Source organism: Rhodnius prolixus, unplaced genomic scaffold (genome assembly GCF_049639745.1).
Source record: "Rhodnius prolixus isolate KJV_2025 unplaced genomic scaffold, Rpr scaffold_7, whole genome shotgun sequence".
Lineage (NCBI taxonomy): Eukaryota > Metazoa > Arthropoda > Insecta > Hemiptera > Reduviidae > Rhodnius > Rhodnius prolixus.
The window spans coordinates 12807691-12833309 of record NW_027411582.1 but is presented as its reverse complement, the minus strand read 5'-3'; the positions used below and the strand labels follow the sequence as shown (position 1 = coordinate 12833309).

Below are 25619 nucleotides of genomic sequence, written 5' to 3'. Positions count from 1 at the left end.
TCACTTTCCGAGGGTGAAAGAGAGCTTGCATCTCCCTTTTTCTGCAATTGGTCCAGACTCCAGAATCTACCATCTATTTTCAGCTTATCATAGTACATGAAAGCTTTTTTATTTTCACTGCGTGCCTCCTTCCAAAAAGGGTAAAGCTTCTTTCTAGTTTCTCTAACGCTCAGAGGAAAATCCTCAGTTAAAACTAAACTTGTACCTTTCAAATTTTTCGCAGATCTTAATACCTCATATTTGCATCTCAGTGCTAAAAATCTTATTAAAACTGGCCGATTATTTCTTTTATTAATACCAACTCTCCTTATTGCATCAATATCTTTCAAATTGACTTCTGTTTTCAGCACATCCCGGAAAATAGATTCAATTTCCTTTTCTAAATCATAGATTTTTTCGTTGTCTTTCTCAGGGAAATTGAATAAAAGTAAGTTTTTTCTTTTGTAAGCATCTTCAGATTGTTTAATTCGTCCCTCTAATTCTGTAATTTTGTCACTTTGTTCCCGACTTTTTTGCAAGAGCAGATTTATCTTTTTGTCAGTACTTTTGACTTTTTCAATCAGATCATCATTTTTTTGACTCAACTCTGTACGTAACTGATTAATTAAAACCATTAAATCATTTAAATTGGGCTCTTTGTCTCCCATTTTATTAGTAAAGTTTTGATTTTTTTTTTTTTTTGTTTTTGTTTTGATTTTTAATTTTTTTTTTTTTTTTTTTTTTTTTTTTAATTTTATATGATTATTCAGTAGAATTTAAATAAAGTATTTTATTGTGTCACAGATATTTATTGATAAAAAAAGATAATTTGACTTTGAACTGAGACTCTAAATATTAGCAGTCAGTGAATATATCAGCACATAGACCGACAAAAATACGCATAGAAACAACCACAGATCAACACATATCTTTCGCGAGAGAGTTCTTGTATTTATTTTTAAGCCAATTCTCTTCTCTTCAATTCACTTCTCTTCCATTCACTCCCCACTCCAATAACTAATGTACTGTTCTGAGCCAGTCAACAGTAAAGATAAATTATTTATTTAATTAATTACAAACAAACGGCTCGATCAATTTTTTCAAAAATTTACACATAAATTCAACTCACATAAAACAATAAATGTGCCAAATTTCAAATCTAAATTCAACTTCTAACCACTCCAAACTAGATAAAAATCACAGAGCACACAAAACGATGTTTACTCTTCCAGTACTAGAATGCAACTCCCATATACAAACTATTTATGAATATTTTAACTAAAAGAATGGATAGACATTTGGATTTCGATTCACCTGTGGATCAAGTTGGTTTTAAGAAGAATTTTTCCACTTTGGATGCTATTCTGGTGATTCGTGAACTAATAAGAAAAGCACAAGATTATGGAATCACCCTGCTACTACTGTTCATAGACTTCGAGAAAGCCTTCGACAGTGTGTACACCGAAGCAATTTTGAAAACCTTAAAGAGTAAACAAATTAAATATGAATACATTAAAATTATAGAATTTATTTACAAAAACGCCGAACTGCAAGTTAACATTGGAAATCAAAGAAAGAATATTAAAATACGAAGAGGTCTACGTCAAGGAGATGTACCTTCTGCAAAGATATTTGGAGTAGTAATGGAAGAAATTTTTAAGAGTTGCCAGTGGCATAACTACGGTATTAAAGTGAATGGTAACAATTGGTCACTATGAAGTTCGCAGACGATTTAGTGCTGATTGGAAAGTCTCATGAAGAGATAATGAATATGTTGAAAGACCTAGTTAAATATGCCGAAAAACTCGGATTAAAAATAAATCCACAAAAAACTAAAATAATGAAAATAAATAACACTGAAGATATGATGGTAATGATAAACGAAGAACCAATAGAAGAAGTAGTTGAATATGTATATAAAGGGCAACTAATTGATAAAGAAGAGAAAATAGATAAAGAAATTAACAGAAGAATAAGACTAAGCTGGGGAATGTATAGTAAATACAGAAAATTATTTAGATCAGACGTGAGTATCGCAGTAAAGAAGAAGCTATGGAACTGCGTAGTGAGACCAGTCCTAACATATGGATGCGAAACTTGGAGTCTGACTAGAAAAGATTTGGAGAAGATAAGAAAGACAGTAAGAAAGATGGAAAGAAGCATGATGAAGATAAGTAGGAGAGAAAGGAAAAGCAACAAATGGATAAGGGCACAGACTGGAATGGATGATATTATAAAGGTGATCTGCGAAAAAAAATGGAAATGGGCTGGCCACATTGTGCGTTCGGAGGATGGCAGATGGGCCAAGAAAATACTGGAATGGTGCCCCCTGGGTTTAAAAAGAAAGAGGGGTAGACCTAAAATAAAATGGGATCACGAGATGAGGAAATGCTGCGGCGGAATAGCATGGAAGAGAGTCGCCCTTGACAGAGCAGAATGGAGGAGAATGAGCGCAATATATGTTGAAGCCTGGCTACCACAGGAGAAGTAAAAACAATACAAAATATTAGCAATAAATTCGGTGACAATTAAAATAATTAGAAGCAAAAATAATTAAATTAAAATATGTTGGTCTATTAGTGTAATACTCTGTGTGAATAAAGATGTAAATAAAAAAAAAAATGATAACCTCTGAAATTGTAAAATTCTGTTTAAATTAGTATTTTTGTGTAAGTTAATATTTTTTAAACTATTTTATTAAGACTATATAAATTTAAATAATTTTGAATTAAAAAAAAAAAAAGTACATTTATGTTGAAGATTATTTGATTTGAACTAAGAACAGATAAATTTTATTTTTAATGATTAGCAACTCAAATTCCCCTTAGGGGTGCCACAGCGTTAGCTGATTTAAATATTTAAATGTATTGTTTAAATGATTTAATAAATGGCTTTCATTTCATTTCATTTCACTAAATATGAAAGTGTTTTTTTTAAAGAACTGAACACTGATATTTTATAATTCAATTACATGCCACCAGATGTCTCTGGTGTAAGGTGTTTGTCTAAATTATTTTGAGATGAAAATTTCAAATATAAACCATTAACTATAAAACCCAAGGCCTACAAAATTAAACCCACTACTATAGTTCAACTTAGTTTTGCAAATCTAACCTTCAACCTCCTGGCTATCGTAGCATCTATAATATTTTAAAAACCCTTTTGACAACCGATACCTGTGTATTTAACTTTTAGACTTTGTAAACAAGTAGACTTTGGGGAGAACAGTAGAACATTATGCCTCTCAAAAAAAATTGTATATTCTCCACCAACATCAATGTGCTTAAATCTATAGCAGAGCTAGCAATGAAATATGAATGTATTTAAAAGTTATAGCCGATTAGAATGAATGCAAGAAAATGATTAGAGAAGGATTACGTGATTTTTAATTTCGGTTAAGCTGTAAGGATGGCAGGAATATACGAGGGTCGTTTGAAAACTCCGTGCAAAGTCAGAGAGATAGCACCACTGGCGCGTATCGAGGTTATGTTTAGTTAGTAGCATCTCTAGGAAGAACACACACCAAGTTTCAGCCAGATCGGTCTATTTCTTTGTGTTTGACATTCGTTTGAATCGAGGAAGTCGAGTGATTTTCAAAAAATGGACGAAAAAGAATTTCGTGTGTTGATTAAACACTACTTTATGAAAGGCAAAACGCCTCAGGAGATTAAAGAGAAGCTTGATAAACATTATGGTGACTCTGCACCTTCGATTAGAACAGTTTATAAGTGGTTTCAAAATTTTCGGAGTGGCCATATGGGCACAAGTGTCGCTGAACGTTCTGGACGCCCTGTTGAGGTTACTACTCCAGAAATCATTGATAAAATCCATGATATGGTGATGGATGACAGAAGAGTGAAGGTGCGTGAGATTGCTAGTGCTGTGGGCATCTCGAATGAACGGGTACTTAATATTTTGCATCAACATTTGGACATGACAAAGCTATCCGCAAGATGGGTGCCGCGATTGCTCACGCTTGACCAAAAACGAAATCGTGTGAAGTGTTGCAAGGATGGTTTACAGCTGTTCCAGAAAAATCTGCAGGACTTTAAGCGTCGTTTCGTCACTGTGGATGAAACATGGATACATCACTACCCTCCTGAGACCAAAGAACAATCTAAACAATGGGTTACCAAGGGGGGAATCTGCGCCAAAAAAGGCGAAGACCGTTCCTTCGGCTGGAAAGATTATGGCGACTGTCTTTTGGAATTCGCAAGGAATAATCCCCATCGACTATCTGGAAAAGGGTAAAACTATTACAGGTGCATATTATTCATCGTTATTGGACCGTTTAAAAACCGAGCTGCAAGAAAAACGCCCACGATTGGCCCACAAAAAAGTCCTTTTCCATCATGACAACGCACCAGCTCACACCTCAGCAGTTGTGGTCGCAAAATTAATGGAAATAGGGTTCCAACTCGTTTCACATCCCCCCTATTCTCCCAGACTTGGCTACCTCGGACTACTATTTGTTCCCCAATATGAAGAAATGGCTGGCGGGAAAAAGATTTTATTCAAACGAGAAGGTGATTGCAGAAACGAATGGCTATTTTTCAGACTTGGACAAATCCTATTATTCGGAAGGGATCAACAAACTAGAGCAGCGTTGGACGAAGTGTATAAGCCTAAAAGGAGACTATGTTGAAAAATAAAAAAGGTTTACCCCAAAAAATTAAGTAGTTTTTATTTTTGCACGGACTTTTCAAACGACCCTCGTAGAGTACTGATCCATCCATTAGTTGTAAGGTTTATGTAAATAGTTGGATACAGTAGAGGGATGAATGTGTGAAGCGAATGTATTTATAAGTAAGAATGGAGAGTGAGTGATATTCTAGTGATTAGCACCTAGACGATGCTCGCTGTACGGCGAAAGCCAATGCCAAAAAAAGGGATAAAAGATGAGTAGTAAATATTTGCATCTTTTCTGACAATAAAAATAAATTTAATGCAAGAATTTAGAGCACTAGCTATATGAAATTTAGTGTTCTGTTCAGTTGTAAGATCATTGTACTGCTTAACAGCAGTAGTCTAAATGAAGGTAGCATCAAGGTTGAAATTAGTATCTAGCTAAGATCTGTCAATAAATCTTGTTTATACGAGGGTCGTATTTTAGTCAATTCCATCTTAACATTCAAACACTAGTACATCTATGTATCTTCAAGAACATTTCCAGACAACACTTCCTAGACGTCTTAAAAGACAGTGTGGTCTTGCGATCTCCTCTCTGATGAAGAGAGTCAGTAGAATTTAGAATTTTTTTTGGAGTGTTACCGCTGGGTAACTTCTCCCCACTCTGATATGTATGAATGTTATTTATTGTTATCATTGTTGCTTATAAAGCAAAACGCGTTGATTGTAACTAAATAAATGATATTTTTAAAAAATGTATACAGGGTGACCAGAGTTATATGCTCCACCCACTTTTTTTTTTAACGGCGGAAAATTTCGAAAAAATAAAAAACACGTATTTAATCATTTCTAGTCTAGTTTATTTTCGGTGGTTGACCCATTTTTTTAAACCCTTGTATCTCGAGATACAGCATCCAACTTTTGTTTTTCAAATGGAACGTTATATTTTTTGTTGCATATTTTTGTAGTATTTGATCTCCTAAAAACAACGAAAAAAAATTTTTTGAAATCGGTTAGGTTTTTCAAAAGTTATGGGTATTTAAAATATGAAAAACAAACAGTTTAGTGTCAAATTTACGTTATTTTTTTTTTAAAGAATCTATTCAAACTGGGCACAACCAACGGATAGGCAAGCCAAAACTCTGGACTCCCACGCTTTGCTTGTAGCAGCACTTATCGTGGCGAAGTCAAGATCTAGGCAGGCTAGAGTTATTCGACGTTCAGGTTGTTTTTTCTACATACGTTTGGTGTGGAGTTTTTAGGAAATCAACTAATCGGTCCACACTTCTACAGGGAGAACTTAACTGGTGCAAGGTAACTAACTTTTTTTAAGAGACATTTTGCCAGTTCCGCTTGAAGATGTTCATCTACAACGTCGGATAGATATGTATTTTCAACAAGATGGTTGCCCGGCGAGAGTGGTTCGAGGTTAGCTGGGCAGAAATTTCCATTAAAAGTGCGTAAGGACTCATTGTCCCATCCAATGGCCACCTCGATCTCCTTGACTTGACCCAAATGGACTATATTTTGTGGGGATACCTAAAAAAATAAAGTGTAAAGTATCCTTAATCCCGTGGCTTCAGTCGATGATCTGAAACGTCGAATTACTCTAGCCTGCCTGGATCTTGACTTCGCTACCATAAGTGCTGCTGCAAGTAAAGCGTGGGAGTCCAGAGTTTTGGCTTGCCTATCCGTTGGTTGTGCCCAGTTTGAACAGATTCTTTTAAAAAAAATAACGTAATTTTGACAGTAAACTGAAATTTGTTTTTCATATTTTAAATTACCATAACTTTTGAAAAACCTAACCGATTTCAAAAAAAAAAATTTCGTTGTTTTTAGGAGATCAAATACTACAAAAATATGCAACAAAAAACATAACGTTCCATTTGAAAAACAAAAGTTGGATGCTGTATCTCGAGATACAGGGGTTTAAAAAAATGGGTCAATCACTGAAAATAAACTAGACTAAAAATGATTGAATACGTGTTTTTTATTTTTTCGAAATTTCCCGCCGTTAAAAAAAAAAGTGGGTGGAGCATATAACTCTGGTCACCCTGTATATTCCATAAATTTGGAATACAAAAAATTTTGCAAAGTCATTTTCTCTTGTGAAAGCCCAAAATAAAAACATCAATCAAATCGCAATATTTCTCTTAGAAGAAGTAAAAGAAATAAGAGAAAGGAAAAAAAAAAAACAAAAGAAAAAGTAAGAAAAACAATACAAAAAATTTATGTTACATTTGGCAAACAGCCATATATTAAAAAGTCTCAGATTTTGGTAGCTTCGTAGCTCTTAAAATCAATTTATTCGCCCATTACCTGCCCTCAGTTGGAAGCAATTTTACAAATTATCGATTTAAACGAAAAAAAGAAGCTCACTGATACAATATATTTCCACCTCTTTCAAGAGACACGACTTTCTTAAGGGTTGACAGAGAAGAACATTTTATTTTTTTGGTGGTAAAGAAATTCTAGAAGAGGAATAAGGTTAGGCTAAAAAGTTACTTGATCATATACAATCCTTTGGTATATGGTAGTAAAGGGCCTGAAAAAAAAAAAAAAAACTGTAGTAGGGATTGAGAGAGCTATAAAAGTGTGAGTAACAAAATAAAGTGAGTACGTGAGAGAATCCGTACATTGGGGGACAACCCCCAAATGGGTGTAATCGATCCGGTTCAATTTTGTGGGAAGAGATAATGCTCTTCGGAGATGGTGGTTAAGTTCTTTTACTCGTTGTCACTTTAAAAAATAAAAAATAAAGGGTGGGAAAAAAAAAGAAATTTAACATCGAGGATAGAAGGAAAAAGCGTTTTTAGATAGAACCTCTTTTGCTGGCGTTTGCAAATTAACACTTGCAAGGCTGGTGATGGGTTTGCTACCAGCACTTTGATGAAAGAAATGTACTGAAGTAATTCAAACATACCAAAAAAAAATAAAATTTTAATTGTTTCCCCTTAGTTTTAAATAAAAAAAAAGCGTCAGCTTTTAATGAAGTAAAATAAAAAAAAAACATGCTTTGAAGATCTTTTAATCGAGATGGACATTATTTCAAAACTTTTTAGCTAGAATGAAAATATTGTCAGGTCCATAGTACTGGATGACACCGCTAATTTTACCCGTTGAAAAAAGGCGTATTTATTTTATCCCTGAATGGTTTTGGTATTTCATTCATCCTTGGTTGATGGTTCAATCAGTTTGGTGCTAATAATTAGAATTAATTAGTAAATCTGAAGTTGAAATAAATCAATCTGAGAACCTTAATGCAGTATATTTTAAAAGTATAGAAATACTTCAATAATTATTGAGGAGGGAAGCTGATAAACATGTTTTAAATATTAATACTTTTCACATGTTTTCAGATAAAAAAAAAAATACCAGAATCTCTAATTAAGAAAAATCCAGCATAGAATAAAATTATGAACGTAATAAATAGCAGTCGGCCATACTTTTTTTACCCATAAGCAATCAAATCAATTAAATTTTTAAATCATTCAATTAAATTATTTTCTGCAAAATTTCAGTAAACAAATTATTTCCTGACTTTGCTAAGCTTTAAGGACTCTTAGATATTATAAGTAAAATAATAATCAGGCATGTTAATTCATTATTTAAAGAAGTAAAAGATATGGCAGTCTAAGTTCAGGTTCTTTAAGGCATTTGTTAATATCTAATAAAAGAAACTGGCAGAAGTAAATCACTCTCTAAGTAAATTAAATTAAGTAAACTCTTTACCTTAATAAACTGCCGATTAACCAGTCCTCAATTTTTCAAGATGTAAAAAGAAAAAAAACTTAAATTTAACTCCGAACCATACATTCAATTTGACTGCAGCACAATATCTAGATTTACAGCAATTATGCCACCACAATAGAGTTTTCATGAATTGAAATTAGTTTACACTTATATAAAAAAGAAATTTACAAAATAAAATAGTAATTATAAAAAACATAAAAATATTGAATTATAATTATTAACGACCTTTTGTGTTAATTTATAAAAAAAAAAAACTTTAATAAATGTTTTATGGATATATATATATATAGTTATCCACACTGATACCACTTAGCAGTGAAATGGCGTTTAATATTTCTAAGTTTAAATTGATTCTTATCAAATACAAAAGTGACTAAAAATGTGAAATATCAGGTAGCTCTTCCAATCTTGTGTAAAAAAAATAATTCTTAATTGCATTTTCGTTCTTTATCGGATTTCATTTGCAATCAAGTTCTGTGATAAATTTTTCATCTGCTTGTGATTATCAGACTAGGAACGCAGATTCTTCAAATTATTAAATGATTAGCTCCAGAAGAGGTTTACAGGTAAGATTCAAAAAATGATTGTTCAATATTATTTTTTGCATACAATTCGTATTAAGTGTTTGGTAGTTTGCACTTCTATATTCTCATTGAATCTGAACATCTTCACTTCTTGGAAATGGTTTGCCTTACAATACTTTTATTTTATCTTATTACTGATTAAAAAATAAAAATAAATATATAATTATTCATTTTGAGCAACAATCGGATACGTTAAAGGGATTTCCAAAATAATTTCACTTCACTCATTTGCCCTGAATTTGACTTGGTATCATTGCTATTTTAACAGCCTACAAGTCTGGTTCAAGTTTAAGGCAAACGCAAGTAAAACGGGTAATACTGTTTAGATTTTTTTAAAAATTGTAATTGTGAGAATTATCTCTATAACTATAAATGTATTATAAGTTACCAAAAATTATTTCCAACTCAAAATTTATTTATCTATTGACACTAAGTTTGTTTTACAATACCAATCCTGTTCTGGAATTTGTCTAGAAATCTGTGAAAGTCCCTTTCATAACTGCTTGCTTTTTAAAGAGTACTCATTCCAACGGTATGAACTTAAGATATATTTGATAGTTCGGATACTGGACAATAGATATGTCAAGGCTTTTGAAATATTCAATTCGCTGATACTGATCTTACTTTTTGCTTAAAATTCATAGCTGGACGTAGGCCTCCTAATAACGTTGTCCTATTCCAGTAGATCTCATGGGGCGTTATCTTCTAATCCTTATCTTTGGAAGGTCATCTACGACAACCTTCGTCCACCCAAGGATTATACTCGCCTTCTGACTCACCAGATATTTTTTTTTCTGCGGCCATTTGCTCTACGTGACCCAGTCACTTCAATTATCCTTCTTTATGTGGGCTACTAGGTTATTTTGCTTCAGGTTTCCATTCCCCATTAATTTATTTTACGGAGAATTTTTCATTCTTATAATCTTAACATAGGTTCGCTTTATTTTATTAGCTCCTAGGTTATGCGACCGTCGGTCACAGTTTTATAGCCTTTCTGGTCTGTTGCTTCAAGTACAATGCTTTTATTGGTAACTGGCAACTGGATTAGTTGCCGCTATCCTTTTTTTATTTCTGCAATCACTTAATTACTACTGGCTATTGATGACTCAGAGGTTCTTGAAGCCAGTGCACACTGAGAAATGGTGGTATTCTATTTATAAATGCATGTTTCATGCTGGGATCTTGAGGTTCATATATTTAGTTCTTTCCTTGTTAATCTCCAGCTCAAATTTGCTTCCATATTCCTAGTGCACATTCCTTTTACCTGCGAACAGTGCGTGAAAATAAATTAATTTAAAATGAGCTATCAAGAACAACATATTAAACTGTTTTGAAAAGTCCTCTCAGTTTATAAAGCATCACAATAAAATGTTTGAAACCTAAATCACTTTTAATTTCGATTAGTAAAAATCGTAATCATATCTTACCTCTTAATTTTTTCAATCCACTAAGTTCTAATAGAAATAATTAATAGTTTAAAGGTTTTACAGTTGAAGTTTTACACGATGTATTTCTCTCCTTAGTAAGATGTAACTGAGTTTTGCATGAACACGTTTGGCTACACAGTCTAGAAAAGATCGAGTCGAGTTCAGAATTTGGAAAAAATGGTTATCACTTCAAGGATAACTATCAAGGGAATGTTTGGAACTCATCTTTAGGATGTTGTGGACAGATTCAAAGACTGTTACAGGGGAGGAAGGTTTTGGCATGGGGTGGAGTAAAGATTTACGTTAGGCTCGGGCCCACTGCGAATCCTAATCATAAATATGTGCTTCTTTTTTTATTTTTGCTAATGAGATGTGGAACATCTACTCATATTGAGGCAGTTCAACCTTGAGCACTCTGATTAGGTACAAAACTGAAATGATCTACATATCTCAATAACAGACCACTGAGGTTTTTGCATTTATAACACTATAATCAAATTAAAACACTCTTTTCACTCTTTTAAAAGTGAAGATATGAATGTGTAAAACAAGAAATAAGATAAGCCTTTTCAATTTCATGTACCAATCTTTGCGATTGGACTCTTTATTTAACAGCACTTAATGTTACCGAAAAATACATTTCATAACAGAAAATTCAAATCTCTTTTTGCAAAAAACAAAAAGTTTTTTTTTTTTAAATTGAGCAACTGTTTAGCTCCTGCAACTCTCAATGCAACTTAATACAACCACTTTTTAATGCAATGTTAAGTGATATCTCTCAATGGTGATACAAGTTTTTAGATGGTACTTTTATCAAATTATTTTAATCATTTGAAACCCAAGAATACGACTAACCCAAACTCCGCCATCAGTTAAAACTCCAAAATCAAACCACGTTTCAAAAGAACACGCCAATTCACTTTATTTAGGCCAATTCATTTTTCTGAGCAATGAAATTGGTAGTGGAATGCTACCAATTTATATGAACAAAGTATTACTAATTGAAATAGGCAATTTCTTCAAAATACTTCATCAAATCTTCATCCAATCACACTCTCCAAGTAGTGCACATGAATTTTCTGTTTATCTCGGCCAATATGATGGAACATTGTCTAGCTTTTTCAGCGGTTAATACTGGTGGAGGTTCTTCTTCTTCTTCAACAGCTTCAACTTCTTCTTTTTCTTTTTTAGAAGTTTTCTTCTTTTTTTTCTTATTAAGAGATTCATTTCTCAATGGACGACCGCGCAATTCTTTGTTACCAATTACTAGAGTTTTCTATAACAAGTGAAACAAAAAGAGATTTTAGTGATTGAAAGATGCAATTTTTACAATCTAAACATAATAATATTCAGAAATCATTAGCATTTTTTTAAGAGCTTAAAATAAGACATGGAACTTGGCACGTCTAGGTCGATTATAAGTATGACATTTCCCTTTTCCAGAAGTGGTTCGTCAGATGGACAATGTAGGTCGAACGCTAGTCCTAATCTACAAGCGATTAGGGTTGTGTACTGGAAAAAGTAAAAATAATATTGTTATTCTTTAAATTTTACTAACATATCAACCTATAGTCTCAAATTTATCCAGTATGAATATTTCCCATTAAATATATCTGTTGATTCCAACATCAACGAGTAATAATATTTGCCGCTTATCTTTTTTTTTAGTGAATAGATAACTAATATTCTCTCCAAATATCAATACTCAACTTCTAACTTCGCCATTAACACAGCAGAAAATTCGAATAGAGCTATAATGGCATTGGCTTTAAACGGCTCTACTCTGACATTATTGGGTTACCATTTATTCTGAACAAGGGCTGATATCTTATTCTTCAAAAAAATTATTTCCTTTATATGCTTGTAATCTAATTGTTCGGCGAAATGGGTAACGACTTGAGAATATGATGGGCTACATTTACAATATTAGCATTGTTATTTGTTATTAAAAAACTTTACAATTCCATCAGAAGTTTTTGCAAAATAGGATTTCTTTGTCAAACGTAAGTTTCTCTTTAGTTCCACACTACTAAGCGGAAAGAGATACTTGTAGATCCAACACAAGCCAATAGTTACGAATGACCAAACCAAGCTTTTGAAACAGCTCTAGGAGCAATCAAAAGGAAAAATAAGGGTACCAGGTCTGGTTTTACAAATACGGAGAAAACGTAGATAAATATATAACCTATGCATTAGCCACCGCTTACAGATTCTATAAAAGAAACGTTTGGTGTGAGGTGAAAGTTAGTTCCCCAGGAGATTATAACTTTAAAAGACCTCCTAAAGCATAACATTAAGAGAAATTAATATTTCACATGATACAGATGTTTTTATTTTCATCAGTACAGTAGTAAATTTTTAGTAACCAACTATGAAACGAAAGTAATAACTTATAAGTAAAGCAAGATGTTTACTAGGTTGTCCAGGTTATCTTACAATTTGATCCCATAATTGTTCAATCTTGAAATTCAATAGCTTTGATTGTAATAGCCCAGTATATCTGTTTTAGCTATCAATTACACTGCTAATTACTAGTATTAACCCACAGGTAACATATCCATCAGCCGAACCTAAAATAAATTAATAATCTATCTACAATTTAACTTAATTACCTTTCTTGTTTTTTTCTCATATTCTGATGCATCATAATAATCTGGTTTAACTCTTTTGACTCTCTCTGTTCTCCTTCGTCTAGCACCTAACGCTTCTTCAGCAGCAGATTGTGCTTGACTTTGTTTAGCATTAGCGTAAGAATGTTTACATCCAGGGCAAGTTTTAGAAGCAACACCCACCTAAAAATAATGGGGTTTTGTTTATTATTGTAGCAATCAATGTACTATTATCATCAATTAGTATTTACTACAAACATAATGAATTAAAAGTTAAAAGTAAACAAAAACTTTACCTTCAATTGACATAATGGACAACATTTAACTGCTGTTTTCTTAATTTTTGCCATCACATATTTCTTATTTATAGTAAGCAAATAACAATCTAGAAAAATAACACAAAATAGAACAGCAAATATAAATTCTAATCAATATTGAATCAATGAACTTAAAGCTGACTGTGGAAGGTTCTTTGTAACAACTGTTATCCCCAACTAATCGATAACCTTAACTAACTATTGAAGTTTTACTGATCGAACATTCATAAGAAATTTCAAAACTGATATTTTAAAGGGTGTCCCAAAATTAACACAAGCTTTGAATTTGTTGCCATTAGTGCAGTAAAGTGTTACCAACCCTAAAAAAACAAAAAAACAATTCGACAGCTAGCAGTTTAGGGTTAGTAAAAATGGAGCGTTACACAATAGAACAACCTGTCTTCATTATTGAGCAAAATCATCCTAAGCGATAAAGCAAATTTTCACCTTGATGGCATTGTTAATCGCCAAAATTGCCGCTTTTGGGGTTCTGAGAACCCACATGTGATTATCGAAAAACAAATGCATCCACAACGTGTCACTGTTTGGTGTGGATTTTGGGCTAGAGGCATAATTGGACCCAACTTATCTCCTTTATAAATACAGATAGAAAGCTGCAATTATGCACAATTGTAGAGGAAAAACAGTACCATAATTGTACAAAGTTTCGCAGGATTTACCCTCTTCAGAGAGGAGATACAGCAATTCGAAATTTGAAGGAAATGTAAAGATTCCAAACTTTATCCCCTTATATCTTCCATATAAATACAGATAGAAAGCTGCAATTATGCATGATTGTACAGGAAAAACAGTACTATAATTCTACAATGTTTCGCAGGATTTACCCACTTCAGAGAGGAGATACAGCCATTTGAAATTTGAAGGAAATGTAAAGATCCCAAACTTTATCACCTTATATCTCCCTTATAAATACAGATAGAAAGCTGCAATTATGCACAATTGTAGAGAAAAAACAGTACTATAATTGTACAAAGTTTCACAGGATTTACCCTTTTCAGAGAGGAGATACAGCTATTTGAAATTTGAAGGAAATGTAAAGATCCCAAAATTTATCACCTTATATCTCCTATATAAATATAGATAGAAAGCTGCGATTATGCACAATTGTAGAGGAAAAACAGTACTATAATTGTACAAAGTTTCGCAGGATTTACCCTCTTCAGAGAGGAGATACAGCAATTCGAAATTTGAAGGAAATGTAAAGATTCCAAACTTTATCACCTTATATCTTCCATATAAATACAGATAGAAAGCTGCAATTATGCATGATTGTACAGGAAAAACAGTACTATAATTGTACAAAGTTTCACAGGATTTACCCTTTTCAGAGAGGAGATACAGCTATTTGACATTTGAAGGAAATGTAAAGATCCCAAATTTTATCACCTTATATCTCCTTTATAAATATAGATAGAAAGCTGCGATTATGCACAATTTTAGAGGAAAAACAGTACTATAATTGTACAAAGTTGCGCAGGATTTACCCTCTTCAGAGAGGAGATACAGCAATTCGAAATTTGAAGGAAATGTAAAGATTCCAAACTCTATCACCTTATATCTTCCATATAAATACAGATAGAAAGCTGCAATTATGCATGATTGTACAGGAAAAACAGTACTATAATTCTACAATGTTTCGCAGGATTTACCCACTTCAGAGAGGAGATACAGCAATTTGAAATTTGAAGGAAATGTAAAGATCCCAAACTTTATCACCTTATATCTCCCTTATAAATACAGATAGAAAGCTGCAATTATGCACAATTGTAGAGAAAAAACAGTACTATAATTGTACAAAGTTTCACAGGATTTACCCATTTCAGAGAGGAGATACAGCTATTTGAAATTTGAAGGAAATGTAAAGATCCCAAAATTTATCACCTTATATCTCTTTTATAAATATAGATAGAAAGCAGCGATTATGCACAATTGTAGAGGAAAAACAGTACTATAATTGTACAAAGTTTCGCAGGATTTACCCTCTTCAGAGAGGAGATACAGCAATTTGAAATTTGAAGGAAATGTAAAGATCCCAAACTTTATCACCTTATATCTCCTTTATAAATATAGATAGAAAGCTGCGATTATGCACAATTGTAGAGGAAAAACAGTACTATAATTGTACAAAGTTCCGTAGGATTTACCCTCTTCAGAGAGGAGATACAGCAATTCTAAATTTGAAGGAAATATAAAGATTCCTAACTTTATCACCTTATATCTCCTTTATAAATATAGATAGAAAGCTGCGATTATGCACAATTGTAGAGGAAAAACAGTACTATAATTGTACAAAGTTTCGCAGGATTTACCCTCTTCAGAGAGGAGATACAGCAATTCTAAATTTGAAGCAAATGTAAAGATTCCTAAATTTATCACCTTATATCTCCTTTATAAATATAGATAGAAAGCTGCGATTATGCACAATTGTAGAGGAAAAACAGTACTATAATTGTACAAAGTTTCGCAGGATTTACCCTCTTCAGAGAGGAGATACAGCAATTCTAAATTTGAAGCAAATGTAAAGATCCCAAACTTTGTCACCTTATATCTCCTTTATAAATATAGATAGAAAGCTGCGATTATGCACAATTGTAGAGGAAAAACAGTACTATAATTGTACAAAGTTTCGCTGGATTTACCCTCCTCAGAGAGGAGATACAGCAATTCTAAATTTGAAGGAAATATAAAGATTCCTAACTTTGTCACCTTATATCTCCTTTATAAATATAGATAGAAAGCTGCGATTATGCACAATTGTAGAGGAAAAACAGTACTATAATTGTACAAAGTCCCGTAGGATTTACCCTCTTCAGAGAGGAGATACAGCTATTTGAAATTTGAAGGAAATGTAAAGACCCCAAACTTTATCACCTTATATCTCCTTTATAAATATAGATAGAAAGCTGCGATTATGCACAATTGTAGAGGAAAAACAGTACTATAATTGTACAAAGTTCCGTAGGATTTACCCTCTTCAGAGAGGAGATACAGCAATTCGAAATTTGAAGGAAATGTAAAGATTCCTAACTTTATCACCTTATATCTCCTTTATAAATATAGATAGAAAGCTGCGATTATGCACAATTGTAGAGGAAAAACAGTACTATAATTGTACAAAGTTCCGTAGGATTTACCCTCTTCAGAGAAGAGATACAGCAATTTGAAATTTGAAGGAAATGTAAAGATTCCTAACTTTATCACCTTATATCTCCTTTATAAATATAGATAGAAAGCTGTGATTATGCACAATTGTAGAGGAAAAACAGTACTATAATTGTACAAAGTTTCGCAGGATTTACCCTCCTCAGAGAGGAGATACAGCAATTTGAAATTTGAAGGAAATGTAAAGATCCCAAACTTTATCACCTTATATCTCCTTTATAAATATAGATAGAAAGCTGCAATTATGCACAATTGTAGAGGAAAAACAGTACTATAATTGTACAAAGTTTCACAGGATTTACCCTCTTCAGAGAGGAGATACAGCTATTTGAAATTTGAAGGAAATGTAAAGATCCCAAACTTTATCACCTTATATCTTCCATATAAATACAGATAGAAAGCTGCAATTATGCATGATTGTACAGGAAAAACAGTACTATAATTGTACAAAGTTTCACAGGATTTACCCTTTTCAGAGAGGAGATACAGCTATTTGAAATTTGAAGGAAATGTAAAGATCCCAAAATTTATCACCTTATATCTCTTTTATAAATATAGATAGAAAGCTGCGATTATGCACAATTGTAGAGGAAAAACAGTACTATAATTGTACAAAGTTTCGCAGGATTTACCCTCTTCAGAGAGGAGATACAGCAATTTGAAATTTGAAGGAAATGTAAAGATCCCAAACTTTATCACCTTATATCTCCTTTATAAATATAGATAGAAAGCTGCGATTATGCACAATTGTAGAGGAAAAACAGTACTATAATTGTACAAAGTTCCGTAGGATTTACCCTCTTCAGAGAGGAGATACAGCAATTCTAAATTTGAAGCAAATGTAAAGATTCCTAACTTTATCACCTTATATCTCCTTTATAAATATAGATAGAAAGCTGCGATTATGCACAATTGTAGAGGAAAAACAGTACTATAATTGTACAAAGTCCCGTAGGATTTACCCTCTTCAGAGAGGAGATACAGCAATTCGAAATTTGAAGGAAATGTAAAGATTTCTAACTTTATCACCTTATATCTCCTTTATAAATATAGATAGAAAGCTGCGATTATGCACAATTGTAGAGGAAAAACAGTACTATAATTGTACAAAGTTCCGTAGGATTTACCCTCTTCAGAGAGGAGATACAGCAATTCGAAATTTGAATTTAATGTAAAGATTCCTAACTTTATCACCTTATATCTCCTTTATAAATATAGATAGAAAGCTGCGATTATGCACAATTGTAGAGGAAAAACAGTACTATAATTGTACAAAGTTTCGCAGGATTTATCCTCTTCAGAGAGGAGATACAGCAATTTGAAATTTGAAGGAAATGTAAAGATCCCAACCTTTATCACCTTATATCTCCTTTATAAATATAGATAGAAAGCTGCGATTATGCACAATTGTAGAGGAAAAACAGTACTCTAATTGTATAAAGTTCCGTAGGATTTACCCTCTTCAGAGAGGAGATACAGCAATTCTAAATTTGAAGGAAATGTAAAGATTCCTAACTTTATCACCTTATATCTCCTTTATAAATATAGATAGAAAGCTGCGATTATGCACAATTGTAGAGGAAAAACAGTACTATAATTGTACAAAGTTTCGCAGGATTTACCCTCCTCTGAGAGGAGATACAGCAATTTGAAATTTGAAGGAAATGTAAAGATCCCAAACTTTATCACCTTATATCTCCTTTATAAATATAGATAGAAAGCTGCAATTATGCACAATTGTAGAGGAAAAACAGTACTATAATTGTACAAAGTTTCACAGGATTTACCCTCTTCAGAGAGGAGATACAGCAATTCTAAATTTGAAGGAAATGTAAAGATTCCTAACTTTATCACCTTATATCTCCTTTATAAATATAGATAGAAAGCCGCGATTATGCACAATTGTAGAGGAAAAACAGTACTATAATTGTACAAAGTTTCGCAGGATTTACCCTCCTCAGAGAGGAGATACAGCAATTTGAAATTTGAAGGAAATGTAAAGATCCCAAAATTTATCACCTTATATCTCCTTTATAAATATAGATAGAAAGCTGCAATTATGCACAATTGTAGAGGAAAAACAGTATTATAATTGTACAAAGTTTCACAGGATTTACCCTCTTCAGAGAGGAGATACAGCTATTTGAAATTTGAAGGAAATGTAAAGATCCCAAACTTTGTCACCTTATATCTCCTTTATAAATATAGATAGAAAGCTGCGATTATGCACAATTGTAGAGGAAAAACAGTACTATAATTGTACAAAGTTCCGTAGGATTTACCCTCTTCAGAGAGGAGATACAGCAATTCGAAATTTGAAGGAAATGTAAAGATTCCTAACTTTATCACCTTATATCTCCTTTATAAATATAGATAGAAAGCTGCGATTATGCACAATTGTAGAGGAAGAACAGTACTATAATTGTACAAAGTTTCGCAGGATTTACCCTCTTCAGAGAGGAGATTCTGCAATTCTAAATTTGAAGCAAATGTAAAGATTCCTAAATTTATCACCTTATATCTCCTTTATAAATATAGATAGAAAGCTGCGATTATGCACAATTGTAGAGGAAAAACAGTACTATAATTGTACAAAGTTTCGCAGGATTTACCCTCCTCAGAGAGGAGATACAGCAAATTGAAATTTGAAGGAAATGTAAAGATCCCAAACTTTATCACCTTATATCTCCTTTATAAATATAGATAGAAAGCTGCAATTATGCACAATTGTAGAGGAAAAACAGTACTATAATTGTACAAAGTTTCACAGGATTTACCCTCTTCAGAGAGGAGATACAGCTATTTGAAATTTGAAGGAAATGTAAAGATCCCAAACTTTATCACCTTATATCTTCCATATAAATACAGATAGAAAGCTGCAATTATGCACAATTGTAGAGGAAAAACAGTACTATAATTGTACAAAGTTTCGCAGGATTTACCCTCTTCAGAGAGGAGATACAGCAATTTGAAATTTGAAGGAAATGTAAAGATCCCAAACTTTATCACCTTATATCTCCTTTATAAATATAGATAGAAAGCTGCGATTATGCACAATTGTAGAGGAAAAACAGTACTATAATTGTACAAAGTTCCGTAGGATTTACCCTCTTCAGAGAGGAGATACAGCAATTCTAAATTTGAAGCAAATGTAAAGATTCCTAACTTTATCACCTTATATCTCCTTTATAAATATAGATAGAAAGCTGCGATTATGCACAATTGTAGAGGAAAAACAGTACTATAATTGTACAAAGTCCCGTAGGATTTACCCTCTTCAGAGAGGAGATACAGCAATTCGAAATTTGAAGGAAATGTAAAGATTTCTAACTTTATCACCTTATATCTCCTTTATAAATATAGATAGAAAGCTGCGATTATGCACAATTGTAGAGGAAAAACAGTACTATAATTGTACAAAGTTCCGTAGGATTTACCCTCTTCAGAGAGGAGATACAGCAATTCGAAATTTGAATTTAATGTAAAGATTCCTAACTTTATCACCTTATATCTCCTTTATAAATATAGATAGAAAGCTGCGATTATGCACAATTGTAGAGGAAAAACAGTACTATAATTGTACAAAGTTTCGCAGGATTTATCCTCTTCAGAGAGGAGATACAGCAATTTGAAATTTGAAGGAAATGTAAAGATCCCAACCTTTATCACCTTATATCTCCTTTATAAATATAGATAGAAAGCTGCGATTATGCACAATTGTAGAGGAAAAACAGTACTCTAATTGTATAAAGTTCCGTAGGATTTACCCTCTTCAGAGAGGAGATACAGCAATTCTAAATTTGAAGGAAATGTAAAGATTCCTAACTTTATCACCTTATATCTCCTTTATAAATATAGATAGAAAGCTGCGATTATGCACAATTGTAGAGGAAAAACAGTACTATAATTGTACAAAGTTTCGCAGGATTTACCCTCCTCTGAGAGGAGATACAGCAATTTGAAATTTGAAGGAAATGTAAAGATCCCAAACTTTATCACCTTATATCTCCTTTATAAATATAGATAGAAAGCTGCAATTATGCACAATTGTAGAGGAAAAACAGTACTATAATTGTACAAAGTTTCACAGGATTTACCCTCTTCAGAGAGGAGATACAGCAATTCTAAATTTGAAGGAAATGTAAAGATTCCTAACTTTATCACCTTATATCTCCTTTATAAATATAGATAGAAAGCCGCGATTATGCACAATTGTAGAGGAAAAACAGTACTATAATTGTACAAAGTTTCGCAGGATTTACCCTCCTCAGAGAGGAGATACAGCAATTTGAAATTTGAAGGAAATGTAAAGATCCCAAAATTTATCACCTTATATCTCCTTTATAAATATAGATAGAAAGCTGCAATTATGCACAATTGTAGAGGAAAAACAGTATTATAATTGTACAAAGTTTCACAGGATTTACCCTCTTCAGAGAGGAGATACAGCTATTTGAAATTTGAAGGAAATGTAAAGATCCCAAACTTTGTCACCTTATATCTCCTTTATAAATATAGATAGAAAGCTGCGATTATGCACAATTGTAGAGGAAAAACAGTACTATAATTGTACAAAGTTCCGTAGGATTTACCCTCTTCAGAGAGGAGATACAGCAATTCGAAATTTGAAGGAAATGTAAAGATTCCTAACTTTATCACCTTATATCTCCTTTATAAATATAGATAGAAAGCTGCGATTATGCACAATTGTAGAGGAAGAACAGTACTATAATTGTACAAAGTTTCGCAGGATTTACCCTCTTCAGAGAGGAGATTCTGCAATTCTAAATTTGAAGCAAATGTAAAGATTCCTAAATTTATCACCTTATATCTCCTTTATAAATATAGATAGAAAGCTGCGATTATGCACAATTGTAGAGGAAAAACAGTACTATAATTGTACAAAGTTTCGCAGGATTTACCCTCCTCAGAGAGGAGATACAGCAAATTGAAATTTGAAGGAAATGTAAAGATCCCAAACTTTATCACCTTATATCTCCTTTATAAATATAGATAGAAAGCTGCAATTATGCACAATTGTAGAGGAAAAACAGTACTATAATTGTACAAAGTTTCACAGGATTTACCCTCTTCAGAGAGGAGATACAGCTATTTGAAATTTGAAGGAAATGTAAAGATCCCAAAATTTATCACCTTATATCTCTTTTATAAATATAGATAGAAAGCTGCGATTATGCACAATTGTAGAGGAAAAACAGTACTATAATTGTACAAAGTTTCGCAGGATTTACCCTCTTCAGAGAGGAGATACAGCAATTTGAAATTTGAAGGAAATGTAAAGATCCCAAACTTTATCACCTTATATCTCCTTTATAAATATAGATAGAAAGCTGCGATTATGCACAATTGTAGAGGAAAAACAGTACTATAATTGTACAAAGTTCCGTAGGATTTACCCTCTTCAGAGAGGAGATACAGCAATTCTAAATTTGAAGCAAATGTAAAGATTCCTAACTTTATCACCTTATATCTCCTTTATAAATATAGATAGAAAGCTGCGATTATGCACAATTGTAGAGGAAAAACAGTACTATAATTGTACAAAGTCCCGTAGGATTTACCCTCTTCAGAGAGGAGATACAGCAATTCGAAATTTGAAGGAAATGTAAAGATTTCTAACTTTATCACCTTATATCTCCTTTATAAATATAGATAGAAAGCTGCGATTATGCACAATTGTAGAGGAAAAACAGTACTATAATTGTACAAAGTTCCGTAGGATTTACCCTCTTCAGAGAGGAGATACAGCAATTCGAAATTTGAATTTAATGTAAAGATTCCTAACTTTATCACCTTATATCTCCTTTATAAATATAGATAGAAAGCTGCGATTATGCACAATTGTAGAGGAAAAACAGTACTATAATTGTACAAAGTTTCGCAGGATTTACCCTCTTCAGAGAGGAGATACAGCAATTTGAAATTTGAAGGAAATGTAAAGATCCCAACCTTTATCACCTTATATCTCCTTTATAAATATAGATAGAAAGCTGCGATTATGCACAATTGTAGAGGAAAAACAGTACTCTAATTGTATAAAGTTCCGTAGGATTTACCCTCTTCAGAGAGGAGATACAGCAATTCTAAATTTGAAGGAAATGTAAAGATTCCTAACTTTATCACCTTATATCTCCTTTATAAATATAGATAGAAAGCTGCGATTATGCACAATTGTAGAGGAAAAACAGTACTATAATTGTACAAAGTTTCGCAGGATTTACCCTCCTCTGAGAGGAGATACAGCAATTTGAAATTTGAAGGAAATGTAAAGATCCCAAACTTTATCACCTTATATCTCCTTTATAAATATAGATAGAAAGCTGCAATTATGCACAATTGTAGAGGAAAAACAGTACTATAATTGTACAAAGTTTCACAGGATTTACCCTCTTCAGAGAGGAGATACAGCAATTCTAAATTTGAAGGAAATGTAAAGATTCCTAACTTTATCACCTTATATCTCCTTTATAAATATAGATAGAAAGCCGCGATTATGCACAATTGTAGAGGAAAAACAGTACTATAATTGTACAAAGTTTCGCAGGATTTACCCTCCTCAGAGAGGAGATACAGCAATTTGAAATTTGAAGGAAATGTAAAGATCCCAAAATTTATCACCTTATATCTCCTTTATAAATATAGATAGAAAGCTGCAATTATGCACAATTGTAGAGGAAAAACAGTATTATAATTGTACAAAGTTTCACAGGATTTACCCTCTTCAGAGAGGAGATACAGCTATTTGAAATTTGAAGGAAATGTAAAGATCCCAAACTTTGTCACCTTATATCTCCTTTATAAATATAGATAGAAAGCTGCGATTATGCACAATTGTAGAGGAAAAACAGTACTATAATTGTACAAAGTTCCGTAGGATTTACCCTCTTCAGAGAGGAGATACAGCAATTCGAAATTTGAAGGAAATGTAAAGATTCCTAACTTTATCACCTTATATCTCCTTTATAAATATAGATAGAAAGCTGCGATTATGCACAATTGTAGAGGAAAAACAGTACTATAATTGTACAAAGTTCCGTAGGATTTACCCTCTTCAGAGAGGAGATACAGCAATTCGAAATTTGAAGGAAATGTAAAGATTCCTAACTTTATCACCTTATATCTCCTTTATAAATATAGATAGAAAGCTGCGATTATGCACAATTGTAGAGGAAAAACAGTACTATAATTGTACAAAGTTCCGTAGGATTTACCCTCTTCAGAGAGGAGATACAGCAATTCGAAATTTTAATTTAATGTAAAGATTCCTAACTTTATCACCTTATATCTCCTTTATAAATATAGATAGAAAGCTGCGATTATGCACAATTGTAGAGGAAAAACAGTACTATAATTGTACAAAGTTTCGCAGGATTTACCCTCTTCAGAGAGGAGATACAGCAATTTGAAATTTGAAGGAAATGTAAAGATCCCAACCTTTATCACCTTATATCTCCTTTATAAATATAGATAAAAAGCTGCGATTATGCACAATTGTAGAGGAAAAACAGTACTCTAATTGTATAAAGTTCCGTAGGATTTACCCTCTTCAGAGAGGAGATACAGCAATTCTAAATTTGAAGGAAATGTAAAGATTCCTAACTTTATCACCTTATATCTCCATTATAAATATAGATAGAAAGCTGCGATTATGCACAATTGTAGAGGAAAAACAGTACTATAATTGTACAAAGTTTCGCAGGATTTACCCTCCTCTGAGAGGAGATACAGCAATTTGAATTTGAAGGAAATGTAAAGATCCCAAACTTTATCACCTTATATCTCCTTTATAAATATAGATAGAAAGCTGCAATTATGCACAATTGTAGAGGAAAAACAGTACTATAATTGTACAATGTTTCACAGGATTTACCCTCTTCAGAGAGGAGATACAGCAATTTGAAATTTGAAGGAAATGTAAAGATCCCAAACTTTATCACCTTATATCTCCTTTATAAATATAGATAGAAAGCTGCGATTATGCACAATTGTAGAGGAAAAACAGTACTATAATTGTACAAAGTTCCGTAGGATTTACCCTCTTCAGAGAGGAGATACAGCAATTCTAAATTTGAAGGAAATATAAAGATTCCTAACTTTATCACCTTATATCTCCTTTATAAATATAGATAGAAAGCTGCGATTATGCACAATTGTAGAGGAAAAACAGTACTATAATTGTACAAAGTTTCGCAGGATTTACCCTCTTCAGAGAGGAGATACAGCAATTCTAAATTTGAAGCAAATGTAAAGATTCCTAAATTTATCACCTTATATCTCCTTTATAAATATAGATAGAAAGCTGCGATTATGCCTAATTGTAGAGGAAAAACAGTACTATAATTGTACAAAGTTTCGCAGGATTTACCCTCTTCAGAGAGGAGATACAGCAATTCTAAATTTGAAGCAAATGTAAAGATCCCAAACTTTGTCACCTTATATCTCCTTTATAAATATAGATAGAAAGCTGCGATTATGCACAATTGTAGAGGAAAAACAGTACTATAATTGTACAAAGTTTCGCAGGATTTACCCTCCTCAGAGAGGAGATACAGCAATTCTAATTTTGAAGGAAATATAAAGATTCCTAACTTTGTCACCTTATATCTCCTTTATAAATATAGATAGAAAGCCGCGATTATGCACAATTGTAGAGGAAAAACAGTACTATAATTGTACAAAGTTTCGCAGGATTTGCCCTCCTCAGAGAGGAGATACAGCAATTTGAAATTTGAAGGAAATGTAAAGATCCCAAAATTTATCACCTTATATCTCCTTTATAAATATAGATAGAAAGCTGCAATTATGCACAATTGTAGAGGAAAAACAGTACTATAATTGTACAAAGTTTCACAGGATTTACCCTCTTCAGAGAGGAGATACAGCTATTTGAAATTTGAAGGAAATGTAAAGATCCCAAACTTTGTCACCTTATATCTCCTTTATAAATATAGATAGAAAGCTGCGATTATGCACAATTGTAGAGGAAAAACAGTACTATAATTGTACAAAGTTCCGTAGGATTTACCCTCTTCAGAGAGGAGATACAGCAATTCGAAATTTGAAGGAAATGTAAAGATTCCTAACTTTATCACCTTATATCTCCTTTATAAATATAGA

General features: G+C 32.5%; 2 protein-coding genes across 2 annotated transcripts in view; one reads left to right on the top strand and one right to left on the bottom strand.

Moving 5' to 3' along the window:
* The window catches only part of LOC141447018 (metabotropic glutamate receptor 2-like), a 531413-nt gene that overhangs the window by 327823 nt on the left and 177971 nt on the right, over positions 1 to 25619 (top strand). The gene's annotated exons all lie outside the window — the stretch shown is intronic.
* LOC141447016 (uncharacterized) lies at positions 10939 to 13546 on the bottom strand. Its single transcript, XM_074114155.1, has 3 exons — positions 13278 to 13546; positions 12985 to 13164; positions 10939 to 11648 (listed from the first exon to the last, which is right to left on the bottom strand). The coding sequence occupies exons 1-3, from the start codon at positions 13329 to 13331 to the stop codon at positions 11421 to 11423; spliced, it is 462 nt and encodes a 153-aa protein (XP_073970256.1). The 5' UTR covers positions 13332 to 13546; the 3' UTR covers positions 10939 to 11420.

What these genes read in the sequence shown, in the direction of transcription:
- LOC141447016 (XM_074114155.1), bottom strand. Translation starts at nt 13,331, where the DNA reads ATGGCAAAAATTAAGAAAACAGCAGTTAAATGTTGTCCATTATGTCAA. An exon ending in GTCCATTATGTCAATTGAAG is followed by an intron (nt 13,165 to 13,277) that starts GTAAAGTTTTTG and finishes CATTATTTTTAG; the next exon opens with GTGGGTGTTGCTTCTAAAAC. An exon ending in ATGAGAAAAAAACAAGAAAG is followed by an intron (nt 11,649 to 12,984) that starts GTAATTAAGTTA and finishes CACTTGTTATAG; the next exon opens with AAAACTCTAGTAATTGGTAA.